Source organism: Carcharodon carcharias, chromosome 13 (genome assembly GCF_017639515.1).
Source record: "Carcharodon carcharias isolate sCarCar2 chromosome 13, sCarCar2.pri, whole genome shotgun sequence".
Classification (NCBI taxonomy): Eukaryota; Metazoa; Chordata; class Chondrichthyes; order Lamniformes; family Lamnidae; genus Carcharodon; species Carcharodon carcharias.
The window spans coordinates 101,028,197-101,048,566 of record NC_054479.1 but is presented as its reverse complement, the minus strand read 5'-3'; the positions used below and the strand labels follow the sequence as shown (position 1 = coordinate 101,048,566).

At 41.1% G+C, this 20,370-nt stretch overlaps 1 protein-coding gene across 4 annotated transcripts in view; it reads right to left on the bottom strand.

The window, feature by feature from the left end:
- Positions 1 to 20,370, bottom strand: part of lrrk2 (leucine-rich repeat kinase 2) — a 226,984-nt gene that overhangs the window by 137,509 nt on the left and 69,105 nt on the right. For all 4 annotated transcript variants that reach the window (XM_041203526.1, XM_041203528.1, XM_041203525.1 and 1 more), the window contains 3 exons: positions 18,220 to 18,329; positions 10,104 to 10,192; positions 1,025 to 1,159 (listed from right to left, as the gene is read on the bottom strand). In XM_041203526.1, the coding sequence (XP_041059460.1) occupies positions 1,025 to 1,159; positions 10,104 to 10,192; positions 18,220 to 18,329 (334 nt within the window). The remainder of the gene's footprint in view (positions 1 to 1,024; positions 1,160 to 10,103; positions 10,193 to 18,219; positions 18,330 to 20,370) is intronic.

The window sequence follows — 20,370 nt, the reverse complement described above, 5'->3', positions numbered from 1 at the left end:
GGACACTGTGTTTTGAGTTTTGCAAGCACAGGCTAGTTGGTTACAGTCAGTACATTGCCTGTTGTGCCAGCTGAAGGGACATGCCGTTTGACACGATCCACCAGTCTTTGGGACATATGTGAAACAGTTAGCTTCATCTGTTCTTCACCTAAAGCCGTCACTTTCAGTCCTGAAAAATGCCCAGTCTACTTCAGATTACCCTGCAAGGTATCTCAGACATTTGAGCGACAAGTGAAGCTAGTTGTTTAACGCTGCTACTATGCACATGACTGCATACAAACACAACTGTGTTTGCCACCAGCAGGATGCTGCCATCAAGCCAAAAAGGCATTCTGCCTATGAGTAACGTGATATATGAATTTCAGTGCTGGTGTGATGCTAGGTATGTAGGCCGTACGTCCCAGAGATTAGCAGATCGTATCAAACAGTATGTCCCTTCGGCTGTTCACAACAGGCAAGTTACTGACTGCACCCAGCCCATACTTGCAAAACTCAAAACAGTGTCCAACCTTAGATGTGATTCGGCAATTGAACAACATTTGCTAAATAATCCTGAGTGTTCCAAGAATTATGCTGACAAACAATTTAAAATCATCAGTCGAGCTCGCAGTTATGCGTGGTAGAAACTACATATATCAATACACAGAGCCCTGTTCTTTGCAGATAGAAAGAACATGCGCACTCATTGTGCCTGTTTCAACTGAACAAAATAGGCAACATCCTGCTCTGGTTCATTCCCCAGGATAGTGCCTTGACCAGAGTCAACGTGCCTGGTTTGATTTTAAGCAAAACTTGGCAGTTAACTGTCAGCCATCAGTTAACTGGTGCATTCTCCATGGCAAGGCCTCTATCAATCAGACTCCAATTGCCAACCAATCAGCACTCTCTTTTCATGAAGTACAATTGTTGCTCCCTTTACATTTGATATTCTTGCAAATGTCCTGATGAATGCAAGACAAAAAACTTTGACAATTTTCTTCTTTTCAGTGATACTACTTGTAGAATATTTATTCCACTGAATTACCTTTTTCTAAAAGTGCACACAACACCTGACATCCATGCAACTGAATTCCACAATGGTCAGAAAATGTCTTCATTCCGTCAAGAACCAAAGAAAACACATCCATTTCTTCATCTCGAAGCAATAATGAAATTTCATCTGCAATGTGATTTCAAAAGCAGTATTTTTTTTAAAAAGAAGTCTGCACAGAACTTAACTGACAACATTGCACCAATGCAAGAAAATGGAAATAAAATAACAGAGCTACCAAGTCAAATATTCAATTGTCTTTTTAATCCTTTTCAACTAAAAATGAATAATGCATAAAAAGTTCATGGTGGAATCAACTTAAACCAGGTGGAGTATGGTATTTTTAAAAGCTCACAAATGCTACATGCATAAATGAGCTATCAAAGTCTTCTTCACAATTACATTTGTCATCATTTAGACTGGTTAAAAACAGTTTAACACAAAACTACTAATTCTGAGATCTGAAGGAAGGTCCCAGCCGAGCTGCTATCAAGCTGTTGCAGATTTCCGGCATATTCTGTTATCTCAGATTTCCAGTTTGACTTTTTATCTCTACAAAGCTTATGCAATACCTAATATTGTTGACAACAAATTATGAGTGCTACTTATCCAAATGTCCGTATCCAACACCATAAGGCTTTATAAAAATAGAACTTAAGTAGTTCATGCTTATCTAACCGCCCCCCACCCCCACCAACCCACCCACCCAAAAGATTAGATTATACTCTAAACTCAATTTTAAACTTGTATAATATTCTGGAAGAAAATCTTTCCTCATTTTTATTGAGGCAAATGATAACTAAAGACTAAAACTACACCATTGAAAATTGAGAGGTCCTTGTAACAGTTCTTAACAGGGTGCAATACAGATAACAGGCATAAGTACAGAGAATAACTAATAGCTGGTTTAACAGCCTTCTGAATTCCAAAGTGCTATGGCTCCTTGTACTTGGTTCTTCTAGACAAAATAATGTATTTTAAAACATATACACAATAAGAACAGCACTTTCTATTGGTTCTAATTTTGTATTGATGGGGTTTAAATCTACCAACATGCTCATGTACCTGATGCATGATGAAAGATTAACAACCGATACATAATCACAGGGTTAGTGAGCAAATCTGCAATTGTTAACCAGGTAGTCATGGGTCAGTAAGCTTACAAGTCAGGCTTATGATTTGTCAAAATATCACCTACTTTGATTTTTGATGACTACAATTATCCTAGTCCATTAGATTGAAAATGCTGATCTTATTCTTATTTAGCATGGTGAACAAACATCACTTACTGAACGTCGGAAAGGTTTTGAAATTTGGATGGTAAGTTAATTGAAATTTTCAAAATTGAACTCAACAGTTTTTATTAGATAATGAGCATCAAGGGGTATAGATCAAAATCAGGTAAATAGTTTGAGATTCAGATCACCCATGATCTAGTTGAATGATGGAACAGATTTGAGGGGCTGAACTGCCTACGCCTGTTCTTATGAATTGGCACAGGTTTTGCCAATTAAGAATGAATTAATGAGATGTAGCGATTGCAGTTAAAACAGGAGGACATTACCAGGGTATTAAGCAGATTTGATCTAAAGCTGTTTGACCTGTAGCTTATGTTACGACCAAGTGAGTAGAGGTGAACTGACTCTCCTCTATTCAACCTCCTCAGTTGGTCACAACAAAGGCTTAAGTTTCTTTTTCACGAGCATATGATTTTTCCAAATCAGAATGTAGTTAACTATTTAAACTGTGAGCAATAAGAAGTCAATCAAACAAGGTTTTCTTGAGTCAAAGAAAGAACAGATTTATTGACCACTAACACAGAAAAATAATAAAAATACGAGGTCAAGCATTCAGCCCTCATGTAGTCAATTGGGCCCACACACATACAAGTATCAGAAGGGGGAGTTAGAGTTCAATAAAAAAGGTAAAAGAATAATGTGGTTAAGTGTCTTTTGATTGCCCTTGAGATATAGATTTTAAACACTGCTGCCAATTTAGGTTAACTGGTTTCTTGGATGCGGTCAGATGCAGATGTTGCAAATATTAGACGATCTCAGTTCACTAGTAGGTTTCTGGTAGAGTTGGCTTCTTGAACCAGGTGACATGCTTATTCCAAAAGTGAGAGGAGAGAAAGCAGCCTTCAGCCTGTTTCCACTGTTGAAGGCTTTCTTGACACCATCTTTGTCAATTGCAATCTCAAGTGGCTGGGCAGCCTTGCCTTGAAATACTTCACCCATTGTGTATTTCCAAGAGGTTTTGAGTGTGTCTGTCTGTGGCAGCTATTGTTTAAAAATGCAAAGCACTGGATAGTGAATGCATCTTCCTTAGACACAGTTAGGAATTTTGAAGAGTATCTGGATTATAAGAAATGTGTCTCTTCACACTCCCTTGAGGGTGGCTTGCTTGTTCCTCACCTTAACCTTGGAATGTGGCCTTGCATTTTTAAAGAGTTTGTTCTGTCTCTGTTCAAATTGCAAAATGTCCAGTCAACTGGAAGTTGAAAAATCATTTTTTCAAAACAATAAAAAGGGCCATAGCCTTGTGACTCCTCCTTATCACAATAAAATTCAATGTAATTCACTCGCATTTCATTACAAGGTATAAAAAAACAAAAAACAAATGCACTTCCATTCACTCACAGCCTTGGTCTAGATTATCCTATCAGTTCTAACTGGGTCTTTAAGTTCTGGGTAGGGTGTCCTTAATCACATTCGATTTTCCAGCAGTGTGGGTGATTTTTGGGTGATATGGTTGCAGAAACAAACTCCAATGGAATACCTTGCATTGAGTTTTGAATTTTTCCACAAAGATCAAAGGGTTGTGGTCAGTATAGACTGTGGTCTCTCTGTATCCATTTCGGACATACATCTCAAAGTGTTTGAGAGCCAGAACTGTGGAATATCGTTTCTGATGTTTGTTCAGTTTTTTGGAGAAGCACCCAATTGATGTCTCTATTTCCGATTTGTCCTCCAGGAGGAGAACAGCCCCTACCCTGAAGTCACTAGCATCAATGGCTACTTAAATGCTTGGTTAAAGCTAGCACTGGCTCGGTTATTAAAATACTAAAATACAGGGGCAATACTTGTCCCTAACCCACCATGTGTCCTAGGTAGGTCACCTGACCCTAATCAAACTTGCTCTTTGTGAGATTGACCACTAGGTCCGCTGACTAATTTCTGGAAGAGGGCTTCCAACTGCTCTGAGTTTCCCAGGTGTCGCTGTACACTAGGAGGTGGTCTAGGTACACTGCATAATTGGATAAGCCCACCACTACCTGGTTCATCAACCTTTGAAAGGTGGCTGTGGCATTTGAGTCCAAATGGCGTGACTCGACAACGACATAAGCCATCCGGAGTCATGAAGATGGAGATTTCCTTTGCGCAAGTGGTCAAGTATCCCTAGAGTAAACCTTTGTGATATAAGCTGCATTACCTACCCTATTTATGCAGTCTTCCAAGCAGGGAAATCAGGAAGGAGTCAGCTCTGGTCACTGCATTAACCTCGTGGTAGTCAATGCAGAGACTTGTGGAGCCTTATGGCTTGGGCATGAGCACAATGGGGAGCTCCAGTTATTGCTGCTAGGCTCAATTAGTTGATGCTCCAGCATGTATTAATCTCCATCCAAACCTGGGCCACCTTTTCTGGACCTAGATGGTCAGGAATGTTGCCTTATGGGAGGGGCCTCTCCCACAGCCATATCATGTAGAGCTAAAATGCTGCAGCATTGCTGGTCTCTACAGGTACTTTTAAATGTAGTGAGCAGCTTTGTCAGGTCTCCTCGCTGTTCTGCATTTAGATGGGTGAATATGGTGTCCAATTTCACTAGAATTTGTATTTGCTAGCCAGGCAGTAAGGGTTTCAATGTGGGTCTCACCCACATCTGCCTCCAATTCATCCTCACTGTTCCTCTCATCCTCCCGGTACGTTGTTATTGGACAGACTGTTACCTGCTTGTCCCCTTCTTTGCTGTGATATTGTTTTATCATATTGACATGACAGTCTTTGCTTTCTCCTGCAGTCGGGTGTAGCTAGTTTACCTCTCCAAGCGTCTTTGCTATTCTGTACAGGCCACTGAACCGGACTTTTAGGGGTTCACCCAGCAGTGGTAGAAGCATAAGCACATGGTGTCCTGGCTGAAAGGTTCAGGCTTTGGCATGCTTGTCTGCCTTTTTTTTTTTAAATGGATGTTTGGGAGATTTTTTAAGTGTTCTTGAGCCACATCACAGGCTCTCATGAGTCAGCTACAGAACACAGTTACGTAATTTAACATGGGGACATCCTCCTACTGTTCTAAAACTCTTTCCTTGATTAGTTTCAGAGGATCTCTTACTTGTTGCCTGTAAGCCAATTCAAAAAAAGCAGTGGACTCATTGGGTGAGTCTCTGGTAGCAAACAGACAAAACCTAGTCCTTTATCCCAATCATGAGGGCACTGATGACAGATGACATACAATCAGTATGCCCTGATCATTGTTTTCATGGTTTGGTGGCACTGTTCTAGCACCCCCTGCAACAGCGGGTGATACACTGAGGACTTCAGCTGGGTCACGCCCAAGTTACCCATTAATTCCCGAAATATTCAGGACATAAAATTTGAGCCCTGATCCAACTGGATCTCAGTGGGCATACTGAATAAAGAATTGTGTTAATTCCCCCACCACTATTTTGGCAGTTATGGTTCTCAGGGGAATGGCCTCCAGGAAGCAGGGAGCCATATCCATGATGGAAAGGATATACTGATAGCCTCCTTTGGTTTCAGGAAGGAGACCCACATAGTCCACCAGCACCCTGCTGAATGGTTCCCCCAAAGCCAGCACAGGAATCATCGGTGCAGGCTTTATTTCAGGCTAGGGCTTTCCCCATAACCGGTCAGACGTGGAAGGTTCTGCAAAACCTTACTACATCCTTGTGGAGGTATGACCAATAGGCTGATGCAGGCTTGGGCTTTTCATATGCCAACATGCCCAGACATTGAGATTTTGTGTGCTAGCCTTAATATTTCCCACAGTACCCCAGCAGCACCACTACCTGGTAGATCACTGCCCATTCTTTGCTTGCAGGCCTGTGAGAGGGTCTCCACTTCCTCATCAGCACCTCATTATCAATGTAGTAGCATTCAGGATTGCCTCTGCCTCAGCTTCAGTTTGGACAGCCTTAGCTAACTTTTTTTTTTAAAAACAACAGGTGAACTTACTGAGCCGCAACTAGGAAGACCTACTTATTGTCTCCTTAGGGTCCTCTAGACTCCCAAAAAGGTCTCAGGTAATCAGACAGTCTGTCTGCGGTGCAACCTCAGCTTCTACTGACAGAGTTTGTCTAGCCATAGACCATACCTGGCCATACCTCACAGTCAAGGAAAATGCCAGGCACTTTCTCCTGCAGCTGTTCTATCTCCCTGACCTAGGTCTCCTTCTCCAAGACTACTGGGGATGCTCAAACTTTTGATCCCACCAGGTCATTGCTGAGGAGCAGGTTGACCCCATCCAAAAGCAAACTGGGGACGACTCTCACGGTGACCAGTCCTGACACAAGGATGCACTCCAGGTGCACCCGGTATAAGGGGATGGACATGTACTCTCCTTCGATACCCTTTACCAATACCTTGGTGCTTACTGCACTCTCTGGGGGAAAAGGTTGTGCCTTCTCCCAGCAGTAGAGTTTGGCAGGCCACTGCATACTTCAGTATCACAATAGGCTTACTCGTTTGACTCTAGAAAAACATGACCACTCTTCCTTCTGATAAAAAATCCTTGTAACTCTCAAGGATTTTTTAAAACTCACCCACACTTAGGGCACTGCTTCTACAGGGATTTGCTGCCACAGTCAGAGCCATAGCCTGTCTGTCTGACTCCCATTTTTTGTGCGGTGTTTGTGCGCCCCAACAAATCCTACAGGTCTTTCCTGTAACCTCTAGCAATCAGCACACAGGTGTCCTGCCTTGTGGGAGTTAAAACATACAGGTTTCTTGGTCTTACTCCTCTTCTCAGCACCATCCTTTCTGGCCTGAGGAAGGCCCTCTATGTTTCCAGCTGTCCCTGGGTGCTCAGTTTCCTATCACTCTCCCACCTTCTATCATTCTTAGTTGGCTGGGGATGACTTAAGAAGGGTTTCTTTTGGGATGAGGGTTTGTGTACAAGTTCATAGTCATCAGCCAGGGTTGCTGCCAATCTGGTCCCTGTTACTCTGTTCTTCTAAGTGACTTCTTACCAGGAAGGGTATGGAGGTTTTGAACTCTGAGGAGAATTATTTCACAAAGGTTTTCATCTGTGGCCTCAATTTTAAGCGCCTCTACCCACCAGTCAAAAGCGAGCTGCTTAAAGCATTCAAATTCCAAGTATGTCTGGTCAGGCCATTTCTGAGGGTACGGAATTTCTGATGGTATGCCTCTGGCACTAACTGGTAAGCATTTAAAATAGCTCTTTTTGCTGCCTCATAACTTGTTGCACTTTTCCTCAGGCAAGAGGGAGTAAACCTTATGAGCTTTGCCTGTCAACTTACTCTGCAACAGCAGGGACCAGAGTTGGGCTGGCCACTTTAACTGCCATGCTAACCATGCAAAAGAGATAAAGAAGGTATCCACCTCTTCTTCATCAAACTTCGGGGTTAAATGGGCAAACTTGAATACCTCAGCCCTTAAGTCTGAGCTAGGCGTGGTTCCCTCACCAGTGGTTTCTTCAAACAACACACAAAATCCTCAGCTCGTGGAGTTTTAATTTAAACTCCCTTTCCTCTTTCCCCTCCCTGGAATTCTCTCTCATCCTTCCATTCCGGTTTCAATTCCAGTTCCAATTTCTGCTGATCCAATCTTAATTTCTCTGCCCCTGATTTCTCTGTTTTACTGTCCTCAATTTCTATCTCTCGATGTTTTGCCACCTGTTTTAAAATTTCAATTTTTATAGCTTTCAGGCGAAACTCCACCTCTAACTGTCTAGCTACACCTTTTAATCCTTCCAAATACAGTGCCCTTAACTTCTCATTAGTTATCTCATCCTGTTCTAGGAGAGCATTGATACTGAATGTGGACATTTTGGAACTTTAGTATTGCAGACCCAAGAAAACCTTTTGCAGTGTTTAAATTGTTTTTGAAGGAACAATTTAATTTCTCCACTCCAATTCTTTTGTCAGTCTATGGGAGCAATCCCAGATGATCCTCCAGTTTTGTTACGACCAGGTGAGAAGGGGTGAACTGGCAACCCTCTATTCAACTTCTATCGTTAGTCACAAAGGTTTAAGTTTCTTTTTGATATGCATATGCCTTTTTCAAATTATAATGTACTTTACTAAGGGGTCAATCAAACAAGTTTTCTTGAGTTAGAAAAAGGGCAAATTTATTAACCACTAAACCCAAGAAAAGTAATGGAAACATTGGCTGAATTTTCCCCCCATGGGGGGGGGGGTTTGACGGGCAGGCGCATACGGGCACACTTCCGATTGGCGCCCCCGATCGGAGATGTGGCGCCATTTTACGTGGGCGAGCCAATTAGGGAGATCGGCTCTATACGTAAAAAATGATAAAAGTAAAAAAAACTAAATTTCCCTTACATGTCCCCTCATGTGACAATGTCACATGGGTTGGGACATGTCCATCATTTTTACATAATCTTTATTAAAATTTTTTGAAGCCTACATGAAACCTCATCCCACCCGTGGATGAGGTTTCATGATTTTTCTAGTTCCCGCCAGGGCTCCTGGCCTGCCCGCCAACCTTAAGGTTGGACGGGCAGGTCCTTTAATTGCTTCATTGATTCTGTCAATGGCCTCAATTGGCCACTGACAGGTCAACGGGCGAGCAGCTGATTTTGCTGCACTCCCGCCTTCCTGAAAATTTAAATGGAGCGCGGTGACTTCGGAAGTTCCCCCCGATGTCACTGCTCGTCATTTTACGTGTTGGCGAGCAGGCCCCGGCCCCACTCACTGACTCAAAATTCAGCCCATTAAGTCAAGCATTCGGACCTCATGCAGTCATTTGGACACACACACAGGTATCAGAAATAAAGGGGAGTTAGAGTCCAAGTAAAAAGAAAGGTTAAACAATATACAGTTAAAATTCCTTTGAATATCCTTGAGGCGTAGATTTTAAACACTGTGGCCGATTTAGATTCGCTGGTTTCTTGAATGTGGTCAGATGTAGAAGATGTTGCAACTATTACAAAATCTCAGTTTGTTGGTGGGTTTCAGGTAGAGTTAGGTTTTTGAACAAGGCAACACACTTTTTCCAAAAGTGAGAGAGGGAGAAAAAGCAGTCCTCAGCCCATTTCTTCTGCTGAAGACCCTCTTGTCACCCCATGTCACTTGATACCTCTTTCTTGTGGCTGGCAGCCTGGCCTTGAAATACTTCACCCAAGTGTATTTCCAAAAGGTTTTGGATGTGTCTATCTGTGGCAGCCATTGTTTCAACATCCAGAACTTTTGCATTTTTAATGTCTCTTCCTTAGACAGTTAAGTTTCAATGGGTGTCTGGATTATAGGAAATGTCTCTCTCGTCACGCTCCCTTGAGGGTGACTAGTATGTTTCTCACCATCACCTTGGAATGTGACCTTGCATTTTTAAGCAGTTTGTTCTGTCTCAGTTCAAATTGCAAAATTTCCAGTCAGCTGAAAGTTGAAAAATCATTTTTCAAAAACATAAAGGAGCATAGCTTCATGCCACTTAATCAGTGGTGTGCATTCTATCAGAAAGAATAGATTTTGGCCTCACAGATGGATCAACTGAGTCATTGTAGAAGCAATTCTAATGTATAACTGTAGGCACCCAATTCTTGAAGAAAACTGCATACTATTTAATAGTTCATCAAACTCTCAAGACTCAAATCAATTAATATTAGCAAATTATACTATGCACGCCTATCCACCTGCCTGCCAACTACCTGAAATTTGCTATATTTTCCTGCAACAATTACTATCCTAATTATAAGGGAATTATGTTGGTATAAAAACAGGTAATTGTGAGCTTACTCTACATATTTTCATGCATGGATTCTGCCTCCATCAGGGCCATAAAATATACAAGAGAAAAGGGACATTGTTAACAATGTTAAGACTTATTTCTCAGAAATTAACTGGAATTACCATACCTGACTGAACAAGGAGGGTTAACACCTTAAGGCCAACAAGCAGTATGGTGGGATGAAAATTGTAAGTCATCAATAAATTCAACATCTGTCTAAAATATGAATGAGGGAGAAAGAGAAAGAGATGTCAAATATTGCAATAAAACATTTTTTAAAAATAATACAATTTCAATATGAAATAGTTTTTGATGCTACTGGTAATTTCTTAACTTGCTACCAATGATCCCTCCCACCCAGGTAGTTAAAAGAACTGCCTTGTACAGTACTAAGTCATATAAATATCACAAGGTCTTTGCTGAGTTAGCCAATTTCAGTCAAGTGCTACAAACACACAAAGACAAGAACATGCAAACAGTTCAATACACATCTGTAAGTTGCAATCGTGCTAGAAAATGAAAAAGCAATTCAAATTTACAATCCTCCAAAAGGCTTTTAATTGGTAAAAGTAATGACTGGCAAGGAAATAAGAGTCTGCATGCACACGTGTGCAAGAAAGCTGTTCATTACAAAGAGGTGCAGAGGGGGAAAAGACACTGGAAACATTAAGTAGCTGAATAGGCATAAGGAAGCACCACCAGTTGGAAAAGATGCCATCAAGTTAATTAAGCATTCTATGCAATATTAAATAAAATGACATTGTGAAAATTGAGAAGGAGAAAAAAAAAGGTGGTCATTAAGAATTAAGTATAGAAGAATCAGGTTTTGACACAGTGAATAGTACAAGTACAAAGCAAAATGAAGAGCGTAACGAGAGGAATGAGCAATGGGCAAGAAACTAGGAAAACTGCTGGGTGAATCTGAACCTTACATGAAATAAGGATGACTGCCATTGCAGATTAGAAATTAAATGGGATTATCCCAATGTCAGATGAAGGACTAAATTATGTACGTATTTATGCCACATTGTAAAGTTAAACCATTAATTTATTAACAATAATTTAATAATAACAGTAATTTACAATGCTCTTAAACATTAATCATAGATCTAATATAACATTGAAGCAATCAGTTGGGGGATATTCTGTTTTATTAAAACAGGAGCATTATACTATAGAACAGATAGTTAGTTATGCTTCCATGGCTTTGCACATGGAATCAAGACCAAATGCCATTTTTCAGACAAGCAAGGTTGGAAGACAGAGCTGATTAGTCCAAAGTGATTTGATGTAATTCAATGCTCATTTTTACCTTCTACATTTTGTCCTTATCTTTTCATGTACAGGTGACATAGAATTAGGAATGATATCATGCTGAGTGAGTTTGAGGTGTTGGGGTCCAAAATAAAAGCAGAACCTCAAAAGTAATAATCTCTGAATTGTTGCCCGAGGCACACACCAACTGACATAGGGATAAACAGTTCAGAAGGTCAAAGCGTATGGCTGAAGGAGTGGTGTGGGAGGAAGGGGTTTCACTTCATGAACCACTTGCACCAGTACTAGAGACAGGCTCCAGTGGGATGAGCTCCACCTAAACTGGGCTGGGCCATGTCCTGGCAAATTGAATAACTAGGAAAGTAAACAGGCTATAAACTAATAGAGGAAGCAGCGTTCTTTAGCGGGGTTGGGGGGGGGTGGGCTTGATTGGCAGGAGGATTCATGAAAGGGTAAATTCAAAATCAGCAAGGGAAATTTCAGGGCTCTAGAGCACGGCCACATTTTCGGGTAAAAAATACACAGTGTGGGTCAGGAAGGGAGAGTGGGAGTGACAAATGTAATAGGGCATTAATGACTTTGGAGACCTCAGAAAATTAATAAGTCAAAGCTAAAGGCATGAATCATTCATAACTAATTAGATGAATTAATTGTGCAGGTGGAAATTAATAGAGTTGATCTAATAGCCATTACGGAGATGTTTTTGTAATATCACCTAGGTTGAGAACCAAATATTCCAAAATAAGAACATAGGAACAGGAGTAGACCATTGGGCCCTTCAAGCCTTCTTTGCCATTTAACTAGATCATGGCTGATCTTCTACCTCAACACCATGCTCCCACACTAACCCTTAATGTCATTGGTGTCTAGAAATTTATCGACCTCTGGTTTGAACAAGTTCAATGATTGAGCCTCCACAGCCCTCTGGGTAGAGAATTCCAAAGATTTACCACCCTCTGACTGAAGAAATTCCTCCTCATCTCAGTCCTAAATGGTCTACCTCTTATTCTGAGACTGTGTCCCCTGGTTATAGATCCCGCAATCCAGGAGAAACATCTTCCCTGCAACTACCCTGTTGAATCCTGTAAGAATTTTATCAACTTCAATAAGCTCACACCTCATTCTTCTAAACTCTAGAGACTACAGGCCCATTTGCCTCAGTCTTTATTCATAGGACAACCCTGCCATCTCTGGGATTAGTCTGGTGAACCTCCATTGCACCCCCTCTATGGCCAGTGCATCTTTCCTTAAGTAAGGAGACAAAACTGCACACAATACTCCAGGTATGGTCTATACAACTGCAGCAAGACTTCCTTATTCCTGTGCCTTCCTAATTGCGTGTTGCACCTGCATGTTAGTTTTCAGTGAGTTATGAACAAGAACACCCCGGTTTCTTTGGACATCAACATTTCCCAATCTCTCCCCATTTAAGAAATACTCTGCATTTCTGTTTTTCTTACCAAAGTGGGTAACTTCACATTTTTCCACATTATATTGTATCTCCCATGTTTTTGTCCACTCACTTAGTCTGTCTAAATCTCCCTGAAGCCTCCTTGCATCCTCCTCACATTCGCACCAAGTTTTCTGCCATCAGCAAACTTGCGAATCTTACATTTGGTCGCTATATCCAAATCAATGATATAGATTTTGAATAGCTGGGGCCCAAGCACTGATCCTTGTAGTACCCCACTAGTCATAGCCTGCCAACCCAAGAATGGTCCATTTATCCCTACTCTCTAATTTCCATCTGTTAACCAATCCTCAATCCATGCCAGTATATCTCCCTCAATTCCATGAGCTCTAATTTTGCTTACTAACCTCATGTTTGGGACCTTATTGAAAGCCTTCTAAAAATCCAAATACACCACAGTCACTGGTTCCTCTTTATCTATTCTGCTAGTAACATCCTCAAAACATTCCTACAGGTTGGTCAAACATGATTTTTCTTCCATAAATCCATGCTGTCTCTGCCCAAACTCACCATTATTATTAAATTCCCAGTTATCATTTCCTTTGGAATAGATTCTAGCATTTTCCTAACTAGTGATATCAGGTTAAGAGGACTGTAGTTCCCCGGTTTCTCTCTCCCTCTTTTCACAAATAGTGGGGTCACATTTGCTACCTTCCAATCTGCAGGCACCATTCCAGAATCTATAGAATTTTGAAAGATAACCACCAATGCATCCACTATCTCTGCAGCCACCTCTTTCATCTCTCTGGAAGAAGATCATCAGGTCCAAGGGATTTATCAACTTTCAGTCCCATTAATTTCCCCTTAACTTAACTTTTGGAATAAATAGTTAAAATGGAACAGGAGGAGGAGTAGCCTTGATAATAAAGGATGGGATATAGACGGTAGAGAAAAACAATCTTAGCTCAGAAAATCAAGAAGCAGAATCAGTTTACATAGACTTAATAAACAACATGAGATAGAAAACATTGGTGGGAGTTGTATATGCCCCATAAAAGCAGTCGTAATGTAGGGGAGAATATCAATCAGGAAACTAGAGATGTGTATAACGTGGTAATAGAGTAATCAGGAGACATTAATCTTCATATCACATCAACCTTCATCTTGGGAAAACCAAATTGGCAGTAATAGCGTGGTGAACAAGTTCATAGAATGTATGCAAGATAGTTTTCTTAATCAATTATATTGAGGAACCAACCAAGGAACAGACTATTTTAGATTGAGAAAGGGTTAATTAATAACCTTGTAATAAAGGGTCTTTAGGAGAAGTGACCATAATATACGAGAATTTTATATTAAGTTTGAAGGTGATTTCATTAAGCCAAAAATTAGGGTCTCAAATCTAAACAAAGCAGCTGTATAGGCATGAGGAGCAAGTTGGCTAAGGTAGATTGGGAAACATTAAAAATATGATGGTAGACAAGCATGGCTAGAACTTAAAGAATTTTGTAAATTAAATTATTTAAAAATGTGCAATAAATACAGTATTCCTTTAATATACAAAAAACCCCAAAGAAAGTGGTCCAACCTTGGCCTAACAAGAGCAGTTAAGGATAGTATTAGATCAAAGGAAGAGACTTAAAATGTTAACAAGAAAAGGAGTAAGGATTTTAGAATTCAGTGAAGGATGTCCAGGAAATTGCTAAGGAAAAGGAAAAGGGAATAAGAGAATAGACTAATCAAGAGACATGAAAAATATTGTAAGTGTTTCTGTAGGTGCGTAAATTGGTAGACACTAGTGAAAGTCAACTTGGACCATTTAGACATTGAGATGGGTGAAATTATAATGGGGAATTAGGAAACAGCAGAGATATTCAACAAATACTGTGTCTGTCTTCACAGTAAAAGACACAAAAAACAGCAAGACTGGGCAACGTAAAGAAATCAGTACTAGTAAAGAAAGTGCTGGAATAATCAATGGAACTAAGTGGCAAACAATTTGTTGAACTGGACGACCTACCTGCAGAGACAGTGGACGTATTGGTTTTGCTCTTCCAGAATTGCTTTGATTTTAGAACAATTCAAGGATTGCAACACAGCAAAAACAACCCTGCTATTCAAGGAAGAAGGAAGTGCAAATAGGGAATCATACACCAGTTAGCCTAATGTAAGTAGTAGGCAAAAGGCTAGAATCTATTATTAGGCGTGTAGTAACAAAATACTTAGAAAATGATAATATGATTAGTCAACATAGATTAACGAAAAGAAATTCATGTTTGACAAATCTGTTAGAGTCTTTTGAGGATGTAACTAGTAAGATGGATGTAGTGTGTTTGGATTTCAAAAAGCACTCAATAAGGCGCCACACAAGAGGTTATGTGACAAAATTGGAACTCAAGATTGGGGATAGTATATTAGCATGGATTGAGGATTGGCTAATGGACAGAAAACAGTAGGAATAAACCGGATGTGTGTGGGTTGGCATGCTCTAACTAGCAGGGTATTGCAAAGATCAGAACTTGGGCTTCAGCTATTTACAATCCATGATGAGGACTTAGATGAAGGTACTGAGTGTAACCTCTCCAAGGGCAGGATTTTATGTGTTGGCAGGCGGGGCCCGCTTGCTGACATGTAAAATGAAGCGCTGTGATGTGGGGCGAGCTCCCAATGTCACCGCGCCCCATTTAAATTTTCAGGAAGGCAGGGGCGCAGTGAAATCGGCTGTGCACCCGCCAACCTGTCAATAGCCAATTGAGGCCATTGACAGGGTCAATTATGTAATTAAAGGACCTGCCTGTCCAACCTTAAGGTTGGCGGGCAGGCCAGGAGCCCCAGTGCGAACTAGAAAAATCATGAAACCTCATCCACGGGCGGGATGAGGTTTCATGTAGGGTTTTAAAAATTTTAATAAAGTTTTTTTGAAAATTATGGACATGTCCCAACTCATATGATATTGTCACATGAGGGGACATGTTAGGGAAATTTTATTTTTCTATTTTAAGGTTTTTGACATTTAGAGCCGATCTCCCTGAGGACGCACTTAGCATGAAAGAGCGCACTCTTGACTTTGGGATTTGCCCCCCTCGCCGGCACAAGAAGCGCATAGCACTTCCCTGCAGACGTCACGCTGGGCTGGCCTTAATTGGCCTGCCCGTGTAAAATTGCACCGCGCCTCTGATAGGGGGCGCCGATTGAAAGCGCACCTGTGTGTGTCCACCCTTCAACTTCCCCCCCAACGGTGGGGGGGGGGAGGGGTGGTTGGATTGGGATTCATCCCCAAGTTTGCTTACAATACACAATCAGGAGGGAAAGTAAGCTTTTGGTCCAGCCCCAAGGAGGAGCCTGTCACACTGTGGGGATGCTTCCAGACTGACTGTTCGATGCAAAATCTTGCCAGACACAAAGAGGCTGCAGAGGGATAGATAGGCTTAGTGATTGTATCTCATCTGCCAAGTTCTTGCCCAATGTGGTGAAGTTTTATGTTAACCACTTTAGCAGGAAAAATAAAAAACATATTTTGAATGGAGAGAGACTGGGAAATGTTAGCTTGGAATAAGTGGGACAGTGGCAACATTGATACAAACTTGGCCGAGTGACAGGAAACAGAGTGCAATGGTAAACAGTTGTTTTTTGGACTGAAGAAAGATATAAAGTGGTGCTCCCCAGGGGTCAGTACTAGGACCACTGCTTTTCTTGATATATATTAATGACCTAACTCGGATATGCAGGGCACCATTTCTAAATTTGCAAATGACACTAAATTTGGAAGTATTGCGAACCGTGAACAGGACAGTGATAGACTTCAAGAGGACTTAGACATGTTGGTGGAACAGGCAGACATGTGGTGAAGTGATATATTTTGACAGGAAGGAGAGGCAAAATAAATTAAAGGATACAATTCTAAAAAAAAGGTGCAGAAACAGAGACATGGGGGTATATGTGCATAAATTGTTGAAGGTGATAGGGCAGGTTGAGAAAGTGGTTAAAACAGGATATGGGATCATGATGTTTATAAATAGAGACATAGGCCTGAATTTTACGCTGGGGGCAGTGTTCCCCAGCCCTCCCTCAACTTGGTCTGTCACAATTTAATGACATTGGGCCATTAATTGGCTTGAGGCAGGACTTCAATGCACATCAGGAAGTAAGTCCTGCCTCCAAGAGCTGCCAGCCAATTAAATGACTGTTCGCTCTCTGGTCCCAGCAGTGCCACAGGAATCGCAGCCGCTGCTGGAACTGCAGCAAGTACCAGAGAGAAGCAAGCTGCATTGCAGCCAGACTTCAAGTTAAGCTGGGGTCTTGCGGGGTGGTAGGGAGGCCAGTGGTAGGCGGGGGTGGTGGGCAGCTCTGATTGGCAACAAGGGCCAATCCCTCCCACTGCCGTTAAAAATCAAAAGTGTGGCTACATGAGGCCCTTGAGTGGGTAAAATTGCTGTGGCTTTCAAAAGGGAATTAGATAAGGAACTGAAGACAAAAAAAAAAATGTGCAGAGCTACAGAGAAAGGATAGGGGAGCGGGACCAGATGAATTGTCTTGCAGAAAGCCAATGTAGACTCAACGGGCAAACGGCTTCGTTCTGTTCTGTAACCATTCTATGGCTCATTTAGAGGGACCTGGGTGTCCTCACACATGAACCACAGAATGTTAACATGCAGATACAGCAGCAATAAAGACGACAAATAGCATGTTAGCTTTTGTTAAAAAAAGAATTACAGTATAAGCATAAAGATTTACCACAATTATAGAAGACATTGGTGAGGCCACACCTGAAGTAGTGTGTGCAGTTTTGGTCTCCTTAACGAAGGATGGCTATACTTCCCTAGAGGAGTGCAATGAGGGTTCACTAGGCATGCTTTTTGGATGCAGGGATTATCATATATTGTCAGAAGAGATTGGGGGATCCCCAGAGTTTAGAAGAATGGGGTGTGATCTAATTGAAACATATAAAATTCTTACAGGGGTTGACAAAGTAGATGCTGGGGGTGTTTCCCCTGGCTGGAAAGCATAGAACACGGTGTCACAATCTCAGAATAAGGGGTTGACCACTCACAGATGAGACTGAGGAGAAATCTCTTCACTCAAGCAGTTGTGAACTTTGGAATTCACTGCTCCAGAGAGCTCTGGATGCTCAGTCATGGAGTATGTTCAAGCCAGAGCTCAAGAGATTTTTGGATACGAAGGGAATTAAGGGATATGGGGACAGTTGGAAAGGTGGAGTTAAGAAAGCTCAGCCATGATCTTGTTGAATGGTGGTGTAGACTGGAAGGGCCAAATGGCCAACTCCAGCTCCCTATTTCTTATGTCCTTACTATTTCTTATGCCCTTATATTTCCATTATAGATCCCTACGTGCACATTTTAAAATGGATACTACCTGTGTAATTTGTCACTGTAATTGCACCCTTCCACCCATCTTAAAAATTATGAAGCACTTCAAATGGGAACTGAAAGCTCTTCTGGTCTACTGCAAACTTAATTAGACTTGCTCATATTCTAAAAGTATGTTGGAATTAGCTCATAACATTTTATCCTATCATCTGAATGAAAAAAATACTTACTGATGCACTCCAAGAACATCCCAGTCCTTTCCCATATCTTGGGGTGTAGCCAATTTGTTAATTATGTCTGGACAGAGCTCCATCAGTTTACAGAGTAAGGACCAACCTGCCTGATCAAAGAAAGAAGAAAAAACACATCCAATGAAGCATATTGCCATGAAGAACATTAACATATATTTGTTCCCATTCATTTTACCCTTTGTTCACAATACAATTTCAAATCTGAAATACACAATAATTCAACAATAACTTTAGCAAAATGGAAAACTTCATAACAAAATTCTCTAAGAGTTTTGGTAGAATACAAATTGGACCATGGAAAAGTTAAAAAGCCACAGCATTCAAATATCCAAGAGGATAACGTATCTTGTTTTACACCTTAATTAAAAGCAAGGCTGAATCTTTATCAGGACATGCTCCAAGAAGGATGTTCAAGCCATTTAAAAAGAACACTGAAAAATATATCAAGATGGTTTAAATACAAGTTACAAGAAAGGAAGAAAAAGTGCCTTTTCCATTTTAACCTTGGCACTACAGACGTTGGCCCTTGACTTATTTCAGAACAAAATTGCAATACTTTATAACAAATATTGGCTGTTAAATTTGATTTCTTAGTTAACAACATAATCCTTAGATTCCTGGCAGCTCCAGGGAAGCAAAGACATAGTGAACAATTTGGCAGGAAAATTGAGCACTGAATGCGTTCTGGAAGTACCCCCCGCCACTACCCCAAGAATCCTTTTGCTCAATTTGCTCAACAGGTCTGTGGTAGCTATGGAAGTCAACAAGCAAAGGTTAAGTGCTTGCTTCCTTTTCGCTCAATAGCCCATTTGAGAAAAGGGCTGCTTATCCTCCCTTGTAAATGGCAAACAGGTGAGGGAGAGAGCATATTTAATAAGGCATTTATGTTAAATATTTTGTTGAATAGCAGGGAGATGCCATCTTTCAGATGAGAGGTTACATCCAGGTCCTGCTTGATATGATCTGTCAGTCGTTAGGATGTACTGCCTACGAACCTGCCATCGCATGGACACCGAAATTCATATACCATATTACTCATTTGTGGGGTAAGTGGAATGTCTTTTTAGCTTGATGGCAGCATTTTGTTCATGGAAAATACCACTCATGTTGCCAGTAGATAGTAGCAGCATGAAATGGCCAGCTTTACCTGTTGCTCAAATTTTTGAGATATCTTATCCTTCTAGGGCAATGATTATACATAAGACACCACAAGCAATGATCTGACTGGGGTAACCATTATCCTACAGGATAGCTTTGATGCATCCTGTTTCAGCGTCAAGCTTCCATGGTGTGCAAAAGGCTCGGGTCCTATTTACAAGATTGTCGATAAGGCCAATTTTATTGTGCATGGAGCTGTAGGAATCCCAACACACAAATCTGAGCACCTCCCTTCAGCTGTTCGCAATAGGCAGAGTACTGACCATACTCAACCAGCCCTTGCTTGCAAAACTCAGGACATAATGTCTAATATTAGATGAGATTAGGCAATTAGGCAGTACTTGTTAAACAATCCCGAGTATGCTAAGAATTACACTAACGATCAATTTAAGATCAGTCAGATTCACAATATGGTTCACTTACTTTTGCTAGATGCTACATATATTTCACACGCAATGACCTGTCCTCTGCAGGCAAAAGGAATACATCCAGAGTATTGAATATCCAGATTTTTGGATTAAACAAAAGCATGGGGAACAATAGAGTCATAGAGGTCTACAGCACAGAAAAAGCCCCTTCGGCCCATCAAGTCTGCACCAGTCAAACAAGTATCTAACTATCCTAATCGCATTTTCCAGCACTAGGCCCATAGCCTTGTATGCCATGGCATCACAAGTCCACATTCAAATACTTCTTAAATGTTGAGGGTTTCTGCCTTTACCACCCTTTCAGATAATGAGTTCCAGATTCCCACCATCCTCTGAGTGAAAACATTCTTCCTCACATCCCCTCTAAATTTCCTTCCCCTTGCCTTCAATCTATGCCCCCTGGTTATTGATCCCTCCACCAAGGGGAAATGTTCCTTCTTATCTACCCTATCTATACCCCTCATAATTTGATACAGAATTTTATTTTGAACATCACCAGAACTCAAGAAGACAAGTAAAGTCCTTAAAAATGTGTAGTCAAAGC